Source organism: Malaclemys terrapin, chromosome 3 (assembly GCF_027887155.1).
Source record: "Malaclemys terrapin pileata isolate rMalTer1 chromosome 3, rMalTer1.hap1, whole genome shotgun sequence".
Classification (NCBI taxonomy): Eukaryota; Metazoa; Chordata; order Testudines; family Emydidae; genus Malaclemys; species Malaclemys terrapin.
This window is the reverse complement of record NC_071507.1, coordinates 57,770,496-57,790,178: the sequence shown is the minus strand read 5'-3', so window position 1 is coordinate 57,790,178 and position 19,683 is coordinate 57,770,496. Positions and strand designations below refer to the sequence as shown.

Genomic DNA, 19,683 nt, shown 5'->3' with positions numbered 1-19,683 from the left:
TCTAGTCAGTGAAAGAAGCTTATTGGAACATCTCTGAGGGGGAGATGTTACCTGTAATCAGTTTCTTAATGTATTAGGCTTAGACTTGCACGTTTTGTTTTATTTTGCTTTATGACTTACTTTGTTCTGTTTTTACTTGAAACCACTTAAATCCTACTTTTTATACTTAATAAAATCACTTTTGTTTATTAATAAACACAGAGTAAGTGATTAATACCTGGGGGAGTAAACAGCTGTGCATTTCTCTCTATCAGTGTTATAAAAGGCAGACAATTCATGAGTTTACCCTGTATAAGCTTTATACAGAGTAAAGCGTATTTATTTGGGGTTTGGATCCCATTGGGAGCTGGGTGCTGGAGACAGGTAACTTGCTGAGATGTTTTCAGTTAAGTCTGCAGTTTTGGGAGCATGGACCAGACCCTGGATCTGTGTTGCAGCAGGCTAGTGTGTCTGGCTCAACAAGACAGGGTTCTGGAAGTCCCAAGCTGGCAGGGGAAACGAGCTGAGAGGTAATTTCAGCACATCAGGTGACAGTCCCAAGGGGGTCTCTGTGACCAAACCCATTACATTACTTTTCCCTTTTTACAAGTGGGGAAACAAAATCGGGGGGGTTGCATCTTCCCTAGGTTAGAGGAGTCACTGACAGAGCTGGGAACAGAACAAAGATTTCCCATTTCCCAAATTCTCTGTTTAACCAACCATGCTTTAAATATTTGGATAGTTCTTTAACCACTAGACAGAACCTTTAACATTGAGACAACAGTTTTTAACACTGATGTCCATGAAACTCTATGGCCACTGAGTCTTATTAGAAACACAGGAGAGTTTTATTTGTTTGGCTTCTATTTCTGTACAATGAACATGAAATACAATCAAGAAAGAGAATTAGGGCCATGAATGTTATATGAACAAACAAAAACACTGTGCCTGGAGCTTGTTCTTTCAGAAGATTAATGTGCAATTGTAAGGACAAATATGAGGCTCAGTAAACCTCCCTTGAACCTTCCAATGGGTTATAGGTATAGAGCCGGTTTAAGCCAGTGTTTCTACTTGACTCATGATCATTCCAGCTTTTGTTAAGAGAGACACTCAATGAATCAAATTAAAAGCTCTGAGTTGAACATTAGCCATGGATCCACAGAACAAAAATAATTATTGCTATCAATCAGCTGCACCATTAAAAGAAAACAGGAACCAAAACAGAAGCTATTTCAAATGTCAAGATAGCAGCTTCAAACAGGGCAACTCAGTTGGGTTGAAATTGCCACATACAATCCAACAAAATAAAGGAAACCATTTATTACCAGGGCCAGCGCTAGGTAAGGCTAATTGCTTCTGGTTCCACTTTGAGAAGCTCACTGTCAAGATGCAGCCTTGACTCCCCTGGCTCAGTGAGTATGAACAGCCACTGTCAACAAGACTACTAGCCTGCTTTCTCTCCCGCACTCCAATCCCGCCAGAGATCTGGTGACACTGCCACGTTTGTAGGATGGGGGTGGTTCCCATTTTGAGTTCTCCTGCAATCTCGTGGATGGGGATGCAAAGCAGAGCCTAATGGGAAGAGGAGTCATGGGCAGAATGAAGACGGGTGGGTTGATGTGCACTGCAGATTGAACCTCACATGATAATTTCACAGACTGTTCCCCAAAACCCAGGGCCAGCAATGGTTATTATAGTCCCCGAGGTACCAAGGGCCCTATTGGCTCATTTCAAGTCACTGTCACACATTAGCAGGATTCGAAAGAAAAAAAGTCCTCTTCCCTTTCACATCTTCTTCATCTTCTTCTTGCAGCGTTGGTTGAAGACAGGCGAGGAGCCCATCAGGCTGTCAGGAGAATGAGAACCATAACTGCTCTCAGATCCATTGGGGCTCTGCGGCATCCCAGCTTCGCTCATGCCCGACATGGGCTCCTCGAAGACATCGCTGCCTAGGACCCCGTGCCCATGAACATTGCCCTCCTCACTTTCCTGAGGCTCCATTTTCACTTGAGCCAAGTTCCAGAGAGGGGAAGCATTGACCTCGGCACCTGGAGAGAGACAGAGTACTCATTAAGCACCAAGTAAAGAGTGCATGGGAACAGATGTACAGGTGCAAAGAACAGCAGGATCAGTGGAGAAAGAACAAGAGCAGGCTAACCCCTAAGGCTGGGCTCACGAGGTTGGAGACAGAACAGCTGTGAAACAAAAAAACAAAGCATATAAAAGCAGTATTTCCTTTGATCACCTCCCTCCTACGGCAGGGGCTGACTAAGCCCGCACTGCCCCTCGCCTCTTTTCACTGCAGCCCTCTGCGGAATTTCCCAAGAGAATGAGTCAGTTTTAGAAGGGCCAGGCATCCTCCAAGAACTCAATAGCATCAGCTACTGCCAAGAGCACAGGGGTCAGGCCAAGATGCCCAGGCCCTGCATGGAGTCCGGACTTGGAGGACACTGCAGTATCACCATGGGGTGATGCCTTTATGGCCTCTGTAGGCCGTATAGTGTTCTGGTCCAACCTGTTCTGTGAAGAGATGGGAAATGGGGGAATCCTCTCCTCAGTGACTCCCTGAGGCCGTAAAGGCAGCACCCTATGGAGATACTGCTGTGCCCCCCAAGTCCTAGCTCCATGCAGGACCAGGACATCTTGGCTAAACCCGTGATGCTCTTGGCACTAGCTGATGCTGCTGAGTTCTTACTTCCCAGTTAAGATGCTTTTTTCCCAGATAGTAGCCTCACAGTCTCAGAATGGAGGGACATCAGAGCTCCACAAGTGATCACTGGACTTCCTGCCCTCCAGTACTTGACACCTGCAGGGACCCATCCCTTCTCTTCACAGGGTGCAGAGAAATCCTCACCACCACAGTGGCTTCCCAGCAGATGCTCTATGGTGGGAGGCACTGTTTGAGGGAGCTGTGGGTATAGTTTGTATTTATTTTAAAGGAACTGATAATTCTAGGTAGGTGCCAACTGGGGATAGTCTGTATAGAAAGAAAAAAAACAAACTAGGCCGCAAAACCTAGGTCATATTTTCAGGGAGGAGGAAGGGCAGTTGTTAAGGAGCCCAGAAGTTCATAAGGAATTCTCTCCCACCCTTCCCTCTTATTGTTTGTTACACTCATTTCTTGCATCTTCTCTTCAGTTACACTGAGTGCTTCAGGTTAGGGACTGTGATGTCCTAAGTGTTTGTATAGCACCTAGCACAATGGGGTCCAGAGTCTATTTGGGATTCTTGGGTGCTGTCACAATGCAAAAAAAAAAAAAAAAAAAAAAGCAATTTCTTCCCAAAACTTAAACCAAGAACTCCTTTAGGAGGTCAATGAAAACTGGGTTAGTAGACCACCAAACCTTTGCCCATTTTTCATTTTTATGCCAGCTTTTCTGGTCCCGTCTGAAATCAAGTAGAAGAGGACCATTCACACCACATCCCGGACTTGACCAGAAGCAAAAAAGCATCAGATTACAAGCAAGTCTCTTCTCAGAGGCTCAGAAGATTGGCCATGAGATATGGAACCTTTCACTTCTTGATCACTTGGTTCAAACCCTATTCAGGTAAATAGTGATTAAGCCATCAGTCATCTGATATCTGTTCAGTGGCCCATATGAAAGGAACTGGGTGGTTCTTAGTTCAGTTCATAGTGGCTAAATGTCCACATCGCAAAGCCCAACACTATCAAGAAGTTAGTTATTTTATTTCTATCCTAGGATCGATGTGCCTTTTGTGTAAGATTATATCCAAGTTGTTGTTTTTTCCAAACACAGTGATGGGTGGATTTTGTTTTGTTTTAATTTTGTCCTTAAGAGGGATAATTATAGATTTTGTTATTTCTGCAAATTTATTTTGAAAGAAAAAGCGACTACCACAACTGATACTAATTGGGCCCCTTGTTGAGAGTCTTAGCATAACAACGAAGAACTGAAGGGAGACTGAAATCTTCTCTCACACCTGAAATTTGATCCCTGGAGATCAGGGTTAAATTCACATGAAAAATAAAATGCAGATACAAACTAAGAAGCCAGCCTGGGAGATTTCCAAACCTAGTCTGCAGACTCAAGAGGCTTACCTCAAGTTTGAATAAGCATCTAAGCTTCTGGGTGCTGAGCCAAACATTTTGTACTTCCCCTGTTACTAGTAATTATACAAAGAGAATCTTTCCATTAACATCACAACGGTGTCTGCATTGTAAACCTTCCACAACTGCTTAGCCCAAACCAGGGCTTAGGGAGACCCTATGTGGTGGGCAGCAGGCAGCACAGGCTGTGTTGGTCTAGGAGCTAGACAGCCAGGAAGAACTACAGGGCCTATTGGTGTCCAGAAGCCTCACTAAAAATCCCCATTATGTTCATTACAAGTGAATCTATCCTCTTCTCAACCATGAGGATACATCATTAACATGCTATCAGGTTTAAGGCTACAGTCCCAGTCTAAACAATAATTGGAGGGTTTCCTTCTTTCACCAATTTCTCTTCACCATTAAGGCCTATTCCCTTTAGCTCCCTTTGTCATTGAGTGTTTTCACCAGTGAGTAAAACTACTTAACGTTTACACAGGACATTTCATTATTTCATTCAGAGCACTTTAACATCAAAGCACATAACAAATTAACGTATTAATCCTCACAACACTCATCACATGACAACGAAATAGTATCCCAATGTTTGTCTAAGTTCCTCCATCTGCAAAGAGATGAAGTGATTTGCCCATGACCACAACACAGGACGTACTCAGAAGCAGGATTAGAACTCAGGAGCCCCTGGCTCCTAGTTTTGTGCTCAAACCACTGGACATTGCTGTCTCCCTAATAGGCTAATTCCCATTTTGAAGATGCCCATATTCTAATTCCAGTTGCTTCCTCTCCCTCCATCTGATGTTATGCACTCAACATTGCCCAGCTCCACAGTGGGACTCCTTTAGAGAGAGATGTGGTTTCCAGCACACACAGGCCCTTGTGTGAACAGGGATCTTTAGAGAGGAACAGAACACGTCTATTCATAATTAGAAAACATCAGTCTGATATCAGAGGCGCACAGGGCATTTAATATACAGCTAGTATGTTATCCTCTGGGTCTCTCAAGTGGTAGATGCTAATAGCAAGCTTTTCGGATGAATCAGTCATAATCCCTTATGGCCCAGGAGTAGTTCACCATTCCCTCCCACACAAAATAAGAGCACTTCACATTTCAGAGGCACTGCAGAAAACAATACAAGCTCCCAGCAAAACATCTGAGCGATTTGTGTTTTTTAAAACTCAACAGCGTGTTATTCTTTAAACAACTAGTAGACTGACATCTAGTCTCCCCTCAGTGCACATGTAACTTGGATTAAGGTTAATAGAAGAGACCTCATCACTTTTAACTGGGTTTCTGAGTGAAACACTTATTTCTGCGGGGAATGGCTGAGTTCAGGTGGTTGTATATACGAATCAAAACACACATTCTTTGAATGTGGGAGTTCTTCATAATTTTCCAGAGAACTCAGAGTCGGTGCATGGTGCTGACTTGATAGCCATAGAGAGACTGAAACTTGTATATAGATACAGAACAGGTACAAACACAGGTGGTAGTGGTACAAGATTCTCCCACCCCATCAACCAACATGCCTCAATTCTGACCTGGAGTGATGACTTCTAGGAGCAAAAGGGGAGTTCAGTCTCCATGGCCCAATCAGTCCTTGCTGAAGCTGCTAATTTAGTGGTGGTTTTGTGATGTGAACACTCATCTACTAGAATGGGACGGAGAGCTGCCAGCCCATTTCACATAATTGATCAAATAGCCATCAGAAGGTGATGACAATCAATCACTACCAGCTTGGGCCAAATTCAATCCTGGAGGTGAGCTCTAAGTCCCATCAACCAGTTCCCCCTTCCCTTGTTATTTGGTTCTTGCTCTTATACCCAGGTCAAAGAATGTGAACCACAATTTTTTGATTACATGAAAGTTCTGGCCTTGAGTCATGGGCTACCTGGCTAGTGTGTTCAGCACTGTAAAACTTCACAGAAAACTAACAAACTAGACAGTCCCCCAGCAGCCAGCTGGCAGAACTAAACAAGCCCAAACTAATCCAGCAACAGGCATCCTCAGACAAGCTCCTCATCGCAAGTGAAACTATTTCTGTGCTGATCATTTCAAGAAGTGGTAAACTCCTGGCACCACCTCAAAAACAGAAAATCAACTGGATTCTTTTTGTAACTGTTTATTCATTAGGAATCAGAATAAAAAGCAGCTTTTTTGTGTGTTGTTGCTTCATATGCAAAAGGAAAGTCCGTTGGCCCTCCTCTTATACACATTTTACAAGTGTTCAAAAAAGTCTTTTCCCTTTGTTATACTGGATTGGCAGAAGGTTACCCTTATTCAAACATATATGACCATAATTCTATGCTAGTAGCAGCAAACACTTGAGTAATATTATTGTAAGCTGCAGTGCTTGAACCATTACTGTAGAATGGAACACCATAAGGGCTTAATGCTTCCAGTGACTGCAGCCATTGCTGTAGAATATTTTCTACTGTATACGTTTTATGCTAACACAATGGCTGCTATCATTAGAGTAACATTAGTGCAAACTCTGCATCTTGCAGTATTACTGCCGAATACTCCAATCTATTTGTATGGGGTAGGTCTCTAGCACTTCATTGACTACATTACATTTTGCTCCCTGTTTTGTATCTTGTATTTGTGCAAGGTTTTAAATAAACTTCACTGCTGCTTTTTAATTTAAAACAGAACCTTCCTCCCACGTGACCAAAACCAACCCCCCCATCAGCTGTAGCTTTGCTAAAGTAAAATACAGGAGGCCATTTGGAAAAGCTGAGGGAGTGTTTGCAGCAGAAGGCTGCCCCTTACCTGTAGCCTGTGGGGACGCCTCTACTTCCAGATTGGCAGAAAAACGCTCACTCTGAGCTCCAAGGACTCCCACAGGCAAGGACTGGTCACCAGATGCCAGATCTCCCTCCAGCTCCTCACTTATGGGAAAGGTGATATCACTGACTGGCTCCTCCTTAATCTTCACAGGTTTTGTGTCTTCTGCTGCCTTTTCGGGGTTGACAAGCTTCTCGTACTCTTCGGAGAGCTGCTTGCTAACCTGCCAGTGATCATTGGAGACAAAAAGGCTGGAATTTTCAGACAAAGCAGTGAAAGCAACTGAGTTGCAGTGTTCCCTCTCCCCAACAGATCACTGGTTTCTAATCAAAGGAAACAGGTACTCAGGCAGATATAAATTATACACATTAATAATAATAATGATGTTTTGTCCTTTCACAGCTTCTGATGACTTCAAAGGACTTCAACTGGGTTAATTCATTAAGGCTTCAATAAGGTTAATGCACCCCTGTCTGGTGAATAAGTATCAGCAGCCCTATTTCATAGATGGGGAAACAGGGGCCCAGAAATTAACAAACTCACCCACCCAAGATCACATAGCAAGTCTGGGTCACAACAAGAAATAGAACCCAGGTGTGTCCTGAGTCCCACTCCTAAACTTTAACTACTTAACTTCTGAGCTATCTGTCACCATTTTTAATCACAACCTACAGAACCTGGTTATCTTCTGTTCAATCAACAACAGAAATACAGTGAACATTTTCTCCCGCCATTTGAGTGAAATGAATATAGGGATGAAATTCAGCAGCACCTCTAGAAACTTAGGTTCTTATCAACCATACATCATCAATGAAGTGAATTTTGCAGTCGAAGTCTAGCTGCTACTAGTGCTTGTCTGTACTGCACATTTCTGTAATGTTCAGTAGCCTTTTGCTCTGGATAGGCCCAGGTTAGAATTACAGTGACTGTTACAGGTCTAGACTGAGGTGCAGTGGCACAGCTATTTTAAAACAAAACCTACTTTCTCATCTAGACACACCCCAAAATAGCAGAGGTTACTGCAAGTCAAGAGTGAGCTGTAGTGGTACAGGTATGCGGGAAACCCAGACCTCAAAACAGCAAGGGGTGCTGTAGGTGCAGACTGAGATTACTAGCTAGAGTCTGTTTTATAAACATTCAAATTGAACAAAAAGTATTCATAATGCAAAAAGAGTCTATTTTAACCAAATACAATCTTCATTTTTGAACAAAAAAATCTTTTAGTGAAGAGGAATCCAGATGATGTAGCTTTTTTTTTTTTAAAAAAAAAAAGATCAGAACCAGTCACAATTTATATGCCACTGACATTTGCAGGTCTCTGATTTATGCAAACTCTGTGCAAGTCCTGCCATGCAGGAAGAGTGTGGAAGTGCAACTGAGCTGCCCCAAAAGTCTCTCAAATACCAAGGTAGGGAGCACAGAATAAATCCCTAGGAAGATCAGATGAGGCAGATTTTGCCTCAGGTCATGGACTCTACAGGGGGTACAATTCTCTTCTCAATGAGCATCAATATTATTCTCCTTCACATTCATAGCATTTACATGAGTCCATGAAGGGGAGAATATCTTTATATCTATGTCACTAAAACAATATGCCAGCGTTTAACTCTGTGGAAAAACTAGTTCAAAAGAAACCAGTTCCCTGCAGTGATAACATAAATTTATATTGCATTTTTCACTCCAAAGCTTTATCAAATCCAGAGTTGTTTCACCCTGAACCAGGAGTTGTTTCAGCATTCACTGAAAAATGTAGCCGCTTCTGGGAATAGGAGGTAGCAGCTGTTTAACAGCTCACAGAAAGACTACACAGCAGTGTATTCTCAGACTGAACTTTCTGTACAGTTTCAACAAACCACCTCATTTCACAAGCTATATGTTACAATTAGGTTGGTTTGCGCGCTCACTGCTTTACATTACTAAAATACATCGGAACATCCCAATGACCCACAGAAATAGAAATCAAGTTGATAAATCAGTACTGACTTTTTCCTTCTTCTGAATTTTGTTTTCCTTACATGGAAATTGTTTCACTTGTATGTCAAGCTGAACACTGTTTAACTCACTCAGTCATTCTGACAAATACCAGGGGCTTTCTAGTACTATGCATATCTCCTCACTCACTGCATGATTACTATTCTATTCAACTAGACTCTAGAGAACATTAGGAAATCAAAGTATCCTGTTTCTGTTGTTGGGTGGTTTACACAAATCCATGGAAGATCAGATAAATTATGGATCCAGGATGCTGAAACAACTCCTGGTTCCAGGTGAAACAACTCTGGATTTGATAAAGCTCTTTGGAGTGAAAAATGCAATATAAATTTATGTTATCACTGCAGGGAATTTAATCACAAATTCTCTGGTTGAATAGGCTCTCTCTGTAGAAGAATTTACTTGTTTGATCATCTATTTTCAAACAATAGAACTCTTCAATATTAAACAAGTTGTGGAAGCTTCTGTTGGAGAAAAGAAGATGGGGAAGGTCCAAACAATTTTCCTTTCTTACCTCCTTTATTGGGCTGACCCACTTTTCTGGACAGAAACACAGCTTCCTCCCGGGCCAACCATCCACATATTTCTAGATCGGCAAAGGGGCAGACAGCTAAGGGGTTTCCTCCCTTAAAGGCCAGGCATGCTACTACCACAACACTCCTAGCCTCGCCTTCTGGTCGTTTTTACTAAAACCCTCCCTGACCCCCCAAAATAAGAGATCTAGTTGGACATTAACTCGCTGATCCAGACAGTTCTCTGTACAGCAACAAGAGATTGCAGTGGGAGTGTCTTTCATTAAGCAGCATTTTTTACATCTCTATCCTTACCTGCAGCATGTAGCTGTGATAATCCTTAATGCGGTGCTGCCAGAACTTCTGCAGAGAGAGCACGCTGCCAATGCCCACTTCGTGGAACACCTGTTCCATTACGTCTGGGAAAGGCGTCTGCCCAAGCCGAGCTTCTCGATCCACAGTGAAGCGCAGCAGCTTGGTGAACTTCAAGCAGTACTCATGAGCAATGTCTGTCAGGGTCTCCAGGACGCTCTCATTGGCACACTCGAACCCTGCATGGGCCAGGATGGTGGCCATGGACTGGTAGAGAAGCTGCCGGCAGGAGGTCCAACTCAGCTCAGTTACTGGTTCCCCTTTCCCTCTAAAAGCAGAGAGAACAACATGAGCAGGCCTTCGCGCACCTCAGGAAAATAGGGAAGAGGAAAAAACTGTTGACTGTTAAAAGATCTGTGCCATTAATTTAGCAGAGGTGACCTGCAAAGGAAAAGCTGTTGGGTTTGGGTCCTTTACGGCATCTCTGCTATGTATGGAGGAGGCCTAGAAGGTTTATTGGCTGCTTATTTTTTTTCCTGACAAATATCAGAAATGTAGACTCTCATCTTTCTTTTTTATGCTGGAAGACTCCTTGAGTGACTCAAATGTGGACTGAGCTTTCTCAGCCCTTAGTTAAACCAAGAGCTTTTCTCCCAGAGGTCTGAATTAAACAGGTGCTAAACATACACACAAAAAGGAGTTTTAACAACCTGAATGCAAATCTCTTCCCCCTCAGTTAATCAGGTTTCACTTCCTTGTTGTCTCTAATGTCACAGGCCTATTAGCTCTCCAGTCATCCACAGAGGCTTCCAAGACAGACAAGATGTAAATTTGTAATGTTAAAAAAAACAAGCAGAGCACACACACTTTGTTAAATCATAAAGTATAAACAAAAAGGTACAAGCCTATTTTTTCCAGGTCACCTCTAAGCAATGCACTTGGTGCTATAGAAGAAGCAGGAAGAGAGAGACGGTACAATTTGCAATGTAACACAAAGCATGCTGGGAGATCCAGAGAAAGGCGCTATCTTAGAACAGGGATTCATAGCTTAGGGGTTGTGACCACACTGCCCTTCCTCATATTGAGGGTGATGGGGTCCTGGATGGGAAGCAGAGGGTAGGAGAGGTATGGGAGAGGCTGAGAACCACTGGCTTACAACATTTACAATATTCTTGTAATGAGTGGGTGATAATTTTTTACTGAGGTGGGTTAGTATTTGAGAGTTTCACAGGGGAAAGAAAAGTTTAGAGGAATTTGAAAGACAAAAGAGCATATGCCTGGCCCAACAGACTTTAAAATTCATAGTTTCTGTTCACTTGGTATGTTTTTTGTTTGCTTTTTAATACTTCACTCAGTTCCAGCAGTTAAACTAGACCAGTTAATTTCACCTTCAGTTTCTGATCAGTTTCCTTTTCTGATCTCCTTACAAACCCAACTTCCTAATTCCTCACCTCCTCCACAAACACTTGCACCACTAAATGTTTCCAGTAACTTGCCACCACTTGATACCTTACAGATATCATCTGCTAACTGCTTAGTGGCTTGCTTAAGATGAGAGGTTGGTCTCACTGCAATGCCTAGAATGCAGATGTCTACATCATAGAACATACCATCACAACTGGCACCTTTCAGTCTCAGAAAAAATGCATGGACCTCAGAGCTTCAACTCCCCTCTGATCCTTAAAGAGGGCCCCCGCAAAACAGGGCTGAGCCATGGTATGTGTGTCACATAGTGAGAGGGAAGCATGCACTATTGCTATCAGTACCAAAACCCTTCTGTGGATACCTAGTAGAGGGCTTCATTTGCCAGACTCTCAACTCCACATTTTTCACTCGTATGAAATTCTTTTAAATAATAAAGTTAAAGTAAACAATTAATAGTACAGGAAAAGCCTCAGATCAGGGTATTACCTGGGGAAATAAGAATAGCTGTGTGGACCCCAGGTCATTAACTCCTCCTAGTTATTAATCTCTATGAAGTGACTCATCTGGATTTTTATTTAATTATGCCATCTGCCTTAGAATGGAGAAAGCAGGTGCTCTGATACACCAATTGAAAGATCATCTAGTTTCTCTGTAGCCCAAGCATCATCCATGCTGTTTTGTACCCTTTTTGTATTGCCAAACTCTTCAGTAGCTCACGGAGAGCCCTATGCCTCTTACAATATCAGCACAGGGGGACTCGTTCTCCACTTTCTTCCACAGCGGAAGAGAACCACTGTCAAAGCCAGGGACTGGTCCTTTCTTTTCAGGTGGGTAGAGAGGCATGGTTAAATATAGTTAGTAGCTGTCAAATGAGGCACTTTGCAAGCTTAAACACTAGAGACATAATTCAGTTAGCCCATTTGAGATACACCACCACCTCCAGCTACTGATTAACAATGCACAGCAACATTTAGCAGCAAAGAAAAATGCTGGAAAAGAACCTAATTACCATATGACCAGGACACTGAGGTCAAAGGAATATAGTCAATATAAAATCTAATCTATTTAGAGAGCGAGAGAAAGAGACAGAAACAGACAGTTTCCCAGGTACTGTGCCTCTCTCTGTCTCTCCATCCCAATTTTTGTAGTTTCGTGAACACAGTTTCCTGGTTGGTTTTTTGTTTGTTTTTGTTTTGGTGTTTTTTCCTCACAGGAACAACAGGAGAAGGTGATTAATGAATTAGTTATACAGGGGAAACAGTGAAATTTCCTATACACAAAGTGCTGTCAAACGCCCCGTGTAAACAGACTTGGGGGGGGGGGGAGGGGAAGAGAGAGAGAACATTCCCCCACTCAACTCCTTTGAGCTAGCCTCATATTTGCCAATGCTTGTATCAACAGGAAAACATTTTCAGACAGAAGAGCAAATTTTACATTGAAGGTGTCCTTGTAGCAACAAACCTTTGCAAAAAAGGCCATAAGATTTTTTTTTTTCCTAAATGACCATAACTAGTAAGAACCTTGGCTTTACACCTCATTCAAAGTTTGGCATCTCCAGAAACACAGCACTCCTAAACACTTATCCCTACTGACTTTGACAGCAGAATGCCACTTCCTACAGCTTCTAATGCTTTCCAAGAAGTCTCCCATCCAGCTACCAACCAAACCTGAGCCTGCTTAACACTTAATCAGTATCATGTAGCTATGAATAAACAGAAGAATCTTTACCCCTAAGATTTAGTCACCATGGGTTGGCAAGTCCCAGACTTGCAAGTGTGTAATTTGGTGGCTTAGATTTCAATCATCTGTGCAGAAGAGTATCCAGGCTATTTTCAGTTACCATAAATACTATGAGATACTGGCCCATTTGACAATAATAGATCCTCATTTACATTATAGATCTACATAAAGATCTATGAACACCTCTACATTTTTATGGACCACCACTGCGGTAGACGATATGGAGGAAAAACCATTTACCCAGCCTAAGAATATATAAACTGAAATGCTGTTTTTTCCCCATCCCCGTCAATGGGCCCGAAATGTACAGAATATCACTTTAGCAAATTGACAAATCTGCCAACTCAGATCAATCAAACTTAGCCTTCAGAGTAAATGAGGTTGCCAGCCTCATAAAATGGCACATTTTCTGTGGCAGTCTCTTAACATGACAGCATGCCATCTATCTACTGCCCCCACATGAAGCAATCAGAAGCATTCTTGTGTCCAAGCCGCTCTCTAGCAAGGCCATTTCCTTTAAAGGAAGGAAAATCTGGTGGGCCATTTCCTGTTTAACTAGCATGTTAAAGTGAAGGTAATTGGGCCAATTCAATACGTGGAGCAACAACTGAGGTTGGCTCATGTAAAATAATGGAAGGAAGTCACAGTCTGCCAAAGGTGAGCACTGAACTAGCATCAGGTCTAGGGAAAGAAAAGATTATTTTCTCATGAGCACTTCAATTTTATGAAACATTACACCGCTGAGCTGATTTTTACCAAATGAGGTGCAAAAATTCCCATCACTTGAGAACCATTTTCCCCCCATGCAAAAGAGCAAAGGATGATGCTGGAAAAACAAGGTTAAATTAGATACAAAGTGTGCTGAAGCAGTGGTTCACAACCAGAGGTTTTCCAGGGGGGGTGTATCAACTCCTCTAGATATTTGCCTAATTTTACAACAGGCTACATAAAAAGCACTAGCAAAGTCAGTATAAACTAAAATTTCATACAATGACTTGTTTATACTGCTCTATGTACTATACACTGAAATAGGAGTATAATATTTATATTCCAATTGATTTATTTTATAATTTTATGGTAAAAATGAAAAAGTAAGCAATTTTCAGTAATAGTGTGCTGCGACACTTTTGTATTTTTTAAGTCTGATTTTGTAAGCAAGTAATTTTTAAATGAGGTGAAATTTGGGGGTACACAAAACAAATCAGACACCTGAAAAGGATATAGTAGTCTGGAAAGGTTGAGAGCCACAGAGCTGGAGAACACAATGATTACAATAAGGAGAGCTTTGCTGGGCAAGGGGACTCTTAAGAACATAAGAACGGCCATACTGGGTCAGACCAAAGGTCCATCAAGCCCAGTATCCTGTCCTCTGACAGTGGCCAATGGCAGGTGCCCCAAGGGGAATGAACAGACAGGTTATCCTCAAGTGATCCATTCGCTGTCACCCAATCCCAGCTTCTGCCAAACAGAGGCTAGGGACACCATTCCTGCCCATCCTGGCTAATAGCCATTGATGGACCTATCTTCCATGAATCTATCTAGCTCCTTTTGAACCCTGTTATAGTATTGGCCTTCACAACACTCTTTGCCAGAGGGTGTTGTGAAGGCCAATCCTCTTTTTCCTTTCTGAATACACCTCTTTAAGTGTCTCCATTGTCTTTCATCTGCCTGCGCCCGGTTGTCCAGGGATAGCCAGGAACTGGTATAATTAGTGCTGATTTCACCCTTGGAAAAAGTTCCCAGGTGGATTATACCTGAACTGGCTGGGATTTGAGGATAAGATGCTGTACTAGTCCAGAGAAAGAGAGCTGATCTGCTCTGCATCCCCCAGTCTCTACTATCAGAAATCCTGATCCTCAGCACATTCTCCCCATGCAAGTTGCAACTCCATTGGAAAAAATCAATCCCTAACCATTAGTGGGTACTTCCTGCCTGCTGCCACTCCCCAACCTGGGAGGAGTGTGGCACCTGCACCTGAACCAGAAGGTCAGGGAGGCAACTAACAGAGTCAGAGAGAACAGCAATGGAGGCCAGCTAAGAAACCTCAATCGGCAAGTGAGAAAAAGTATTTGAGATGCTTTGGGGGGGAAAAGAGTGAGGGAGTAGGTTGTCTCTCTTTTGAGGATGATTCCATGGCCGTTGGAGGCAGACAGAGAGAAAACTAGCAGTCATGTTATGGTAGAAGTCTCCAGCTCAGACGGTAATTATAAATCTGCTGTACATTAAACTTTCAATGCTGAGAACTTAACCCTGTGTTTTCAGTTCCTACACCAATGAAAACCTGCTAGTCTTTCTTTTTGTAAGTATATACACACTCTGTTTCCTCTAGAATGGGAGTTATTACAGTGAATAAAGGAACTGGAATAGTTCAGTCATCCAATTAGTCTGATACTATGTCTCTGGCAGTGGAACACAATGGATGCTTCAGAGGAAAATATAAAAGCCAACCGTATCATAAAGAGGAAATGTCTTCCCTATCTCTGTTTATGATCTTGCACACTGAAGAACGAGGGCTGACAACCTTTGTACTTGTATTCTAGCTAGTGTAACTGCAGCTGCTATTTTTAGTCACATAAAATGTCAATTCAACACAGAGATTTTCTCTATTCTATCCTAGAACTGAATAAAATCATACATTACATGGACCTTCAAGTTCCTGTCCTGCAAGAGTTTAAAACAGTTTAATCTGTGAGGCACACAATTAAACCATGTTTTGCATTAAACTCCAAATTCATCACAGCCCATTAAAAACTCCCTCTTTGTAACCCACAAAACATGTCACTCCCAAGTTGCACTGCACCAATTTTTCACATTTCTGACCTTAAGCTTTCCTAGGTGGCTAACTGTTATAAATATTGTTTCCCTAGACCAGTGGTTCTCAAACTTTTGTACTGGGGACCCCTTTCACATAGCAAGCCTCTAAGTGTGACCCCTCTTACAAATTAAGAATACTTTTTAATATATTTAACACCATTATAAATGCTGGAGGCAAAGCGGGGTTTGGGGTGGAGGCTGACAGTTCGCCCCCCACCCCCCAATAGCCTTGCAACCCCCTGAGGGGTCCTGACCCCAATTTGAGAACTCCTGCCCTAGACCATCTTCAATGACTGTAGTAGACAAGGAGAGGGTTGAGGTTCTGTTTTTATCAATAACTATCTTAATTACTCATTCCCTCTAAACATGAAAGGGATTTACAACATTTGTCTAAACCAAAGTGAAATCTGATCAAAAACATTTTGAACCTTTACAATGAAAGCGCAACTTAAAAAAAAAAAAAAAAAAAAGCTTAACACATCCATGAAATGAAACAAGTTAGAATGAATTAGCTATGCAAACTGCGTGCAAAGTTAAACAAGATCCAAGTAAGCCTCACTTGACTTCTCATCTTAAGTACCTGAGGAGGTCTGAAAAAGGAAGTCAGTAGGGCAAATGCATTAATTGCATCTAATGGTTAAATTACATAACTACAAGTCATGATCTAGGCCAGGGATCGGCAACCTTTGGCACACAGTAAGCCAGGCCAGTTTGTTTACCTGCTGCATCCACAAGTTTGGCCGATCGCAGAACCCACTGGCCGCAGTTTGCCACTCCAGGCCAATGGGGGCTACGGGAAGCAGCGGCCAGCACATCCCTCAGCCCAAGCCGCTTCCCACAGCCCCCATTGGCCTGGAGCGGCAAACCGCGGCCACAGGGAGCCGCGATCGGCCGAACCTGTGGACATAGCAGGTAAACAAACCGGCCAGCCCGCCAGGGGGCTTACTCTGGTGGGCTGCATGCCAAAGGTTGCCAATCCCTGATCTAGGCTCTATGACATAGCAGGGAACATGAGTTTTTGAGTGACCTTGGAAAAGCTACTTCACCCATATGCCTCTGTTCCCCATTTGTAAAACATGGATGATGCCTGTTTTTGCAAGAGTACTACAAGACTTGATTCACTGATATTTACAAACCACTATGAAGTCCTGAGGTATAAGGCAACATACTGAAGTACACATTACTATCATTATTTTAACTTGATGATATAAACAACTATTTTCTGACGTAGTTGGCATTCCCAATCTTATCTTTATACTGCTGACCTTTTCTTCTTTACAAGATGACGTTTTTCTTTCAAAGTGATTATTGAAACAGTGCCCCAACATGGTTCACTGGCAATTTAAAATATTGTTTTGGGTTGAACCAAAAAAAAAAATTATTATTTTTAATTTTCAGCAAATCCAAACACCAAAAAAACATTTAAAATTGTTTGGTTTCAACAAAATCAAAATATTTTGTTTTGATTTAGACCATTTTAAACATTGGACTTAGTTTTAATTGTTTTAAATAACACAATATTGTTCTGAAAGTGCCGAAACATTTTGATTTTTTCTCATTTTTGTATGTGTTTTGTTGTTGCTTTTAAACCAAACAATTTGGCAAAATTGATACAAATTAGCAAAACATTTTGGTGTTGCCAAATCTGCATTTCTCACTGGAAAAGGTTTTGGCTGAAAAGTGTCGCCCTGCTCTACTTTCAAGTGAGACAGAAAGTAGAATTCCTAGCCATTTGTGGTCATTAAAGATCCCACAGCAGGAGAAGAAAGGGTGTTAACCCTAAGGTCCTATCCAAACTCAATTGGTTAATCACTTTATGTTGACCTAAATTCCCCCTATTTCAATAGAAGTTATTCTTCTCTCCTACAACACATATGGAGTGGCTACCTTATTCCACCTAAGAGCATACTGTATTATAATGGTGAGACACTGATCTCTGTAAATAAAACAATACAGTCGGTAAAGCACCTCGGCATTCTGTAGAAAACACACTCTCTTGTTAATGTAATGCTGGCAAAATAAAGATTGCTATTTGAAAACCCCAGAGATTGGACCCTGATTTACCCAAAGAACAGGTGGAGCAGAGGCAGAAGCAATGCAAGTTTCCTACAAACTGTCCCCCTAGCCCTCAGTTGGAAAAGCCAGTTTTAGGGAGAAGGGAATTCAGTGTCCATAACCATACAATTCTCTAAACTGGATTTGAATCAGCAACTGGATTTAAATGAGGAATCTAAAGATCAAAAACTATCATTGAACCTCTACAGCTCCTTCCAGCAGATGTCAGAACACATTTACAAACACTAAGCCTCACCCTGCTGAGAGACCAATCAGAATTGCTAAACACATTTTTACAGATAGCACATGAATACACAGGCAAGAGTAGAATTCAAGATTTCTGACTTTAGTCTCCTTCTCTAATCACTATACCTTAGTCTCCCTCCCTCCTTAATGATCCTCTGAGACAGCCACTCCCCGGAAAAGGATTCAACTGACTGCCTCTGTACATATAAAGTTGCGTGCAGAGACTTAATCCAAAGTGACATCAACACACCTATAAAAGTCACTCTCTGGATCACTGTGCCTTAGCTGAAATGGCATTTTGGGGGTTTTGCTATCCAGAGGAAGCAGGTCATCAGGGAGGGGTGGGGAGGCAGGACAGGATGGCAGAGGCTCGCTCTCGTCTGTCTTTATGCCCTCCACTTGCTGCTGGTTCTGGGCCTGAGCTAGGGCAATGAGGCTGCGCAGCCGTCTGTTGTGCTGGATGAGCTGAATAGTGTGAATGGTGAGGCTACAGGGCTCCGAGGGGATGTCCAGCATGGTGGGTGGCCTGGGCTTGTTTGCAGAGGGCTGATGTAATGGAGGATCTTGGACTTCCACAGTGCGAAACTCACGCTGAAGCAAATCAAAGGAGCTACGGTTGGCCTGACTGGTCGACACTGGAATCTCACCCCAATATCGCAGCATTTTGACACAAATAAGGTATAGCACCTAAAGTGACAGAGAAAGGCTTTTGAGAAGACGGTGGGCTTTAGATAGAAGAAACAAAGGAGTTAGGAAACTCCAAGCACCCTTCCAGTTATCAACAGCAAAAAATTCTCATTCAAGGACATGCTGAGAAGAAGTATGATCTTCAGAACATTTGCAAGAGGGTGCTGTTCTTAAGAGATTACATGGCTGCTGCCCCTAGAGAAAAAGAAAGACAGCTGTAAGGTTGTTTCACATTTATAATGCAGACTTTACTTCTTCTGTGAATTCTTTCTTTAGGTGAGGGAGAACTGACAACCCAATTTGCCTTGTCTAGGAGAAATTTCAGAAGTTTACAAGTCCAATGGGTCCACTGTGTGTATGGAATTAGCTCCTGGGGGTGTTCAGTGATCAGTCATCTGAGCACTCCACACAGATCTTTCTTCAGTAAATCAGAGCAGTAAGAACTCAGAACAAACCATATGACTTACTGCTTTAGTTTACTCCCCACTCAGCCGCCGGAACTGGTCTATAACACCCCCAGGAGACGGAACCCCAGCCTGGGTGCAGAGGCAGAAAGTATTATTCCCAGCAGCGCCTTGCACTTGTGCAGTGCTTTCCCCCGCAGGCTCCCACAGGCTTTCCAGACCTTAGGGAAGTCTGGGCCCCTCTTGCGGCTGCACCGTGCTGGGGACAGCAGCCCCCAATTGCCGAGAGGGGACGGACCAGGACCACGCAAGGAGTCAGTGGCGAAGCCGGGAGCAGACCCCGGAGCTGTGAGCGCTGCGGCCCGGCTGGAGGGGAGTCAGGGAGCGGAGACACACCGGCTCGGGGGGAAGCGCCCGTAGGTCACGCTGAGCCCTGCGGGAAGCTCAGGGGGAGGGACCGGCGCAGAGGATCCCGCCCCGCCCTTACCGAACCCAGGCCCGCAACAGACGCTGGCAGCCTCGTGCTGTTGACACCTCGCCACCGACGGATTCCGCTCACCCCTGAGGTGCTGACCTCTGACCCGGATGTAAACGATGTTCCGTTGGCGGAAATGGTCCCCCGGAGTCCCGCGCTGCCTGGAGGGGGGTGTTCGCCGCGCTCTT

At 43.0% G+C, this 19,683-nt stretch overlaps 1 protein-coding gene across 2 annotated transcripts; it reads right to left on the bottom strand.

Moving 5' to 3' along the window:
* Positions 1–803: 803 nt before the first annotated feature.
* On the bottom strand, positions 804–19,659 carry SUPT7L (SPT7 like, STAGA complex subunit gamma). 2 transcript variants are annotated; one of them, XM_054024154.1, is made up of 5 exons: positions 19,508–19,659; positions 18,180–18,616; positions 9,653–9,977; positions 6,819–7,056; positions 804–2,027 (listed from the first exon to the last, which is right to left on the bottom strand). In XM_054024154.1, the coding sequence occupies exons 2-5, from the start codon at positions 18,590–18,592 to the stop codon at positions 1,765–1,767; spliced, it is 1,239 nt and encodes a 412-aa protein (XP_053880129.1). In that variant the 5' UTR covers positions 18,593–18,616; positions 19,508–19,659; the 3' UTR covers positions 804–1,764. The 2 variants fall into 2 exon arrangements, with proteins under 2 accessions (XP_053880129.1, XP_053880128.1); XM_054024153.1 differs by having other exon boundaries at positions 18,180–18,811; positions 19,508–19,594.
* Positions 19,660–19,683: the final 24 nt, after the last annotated feature.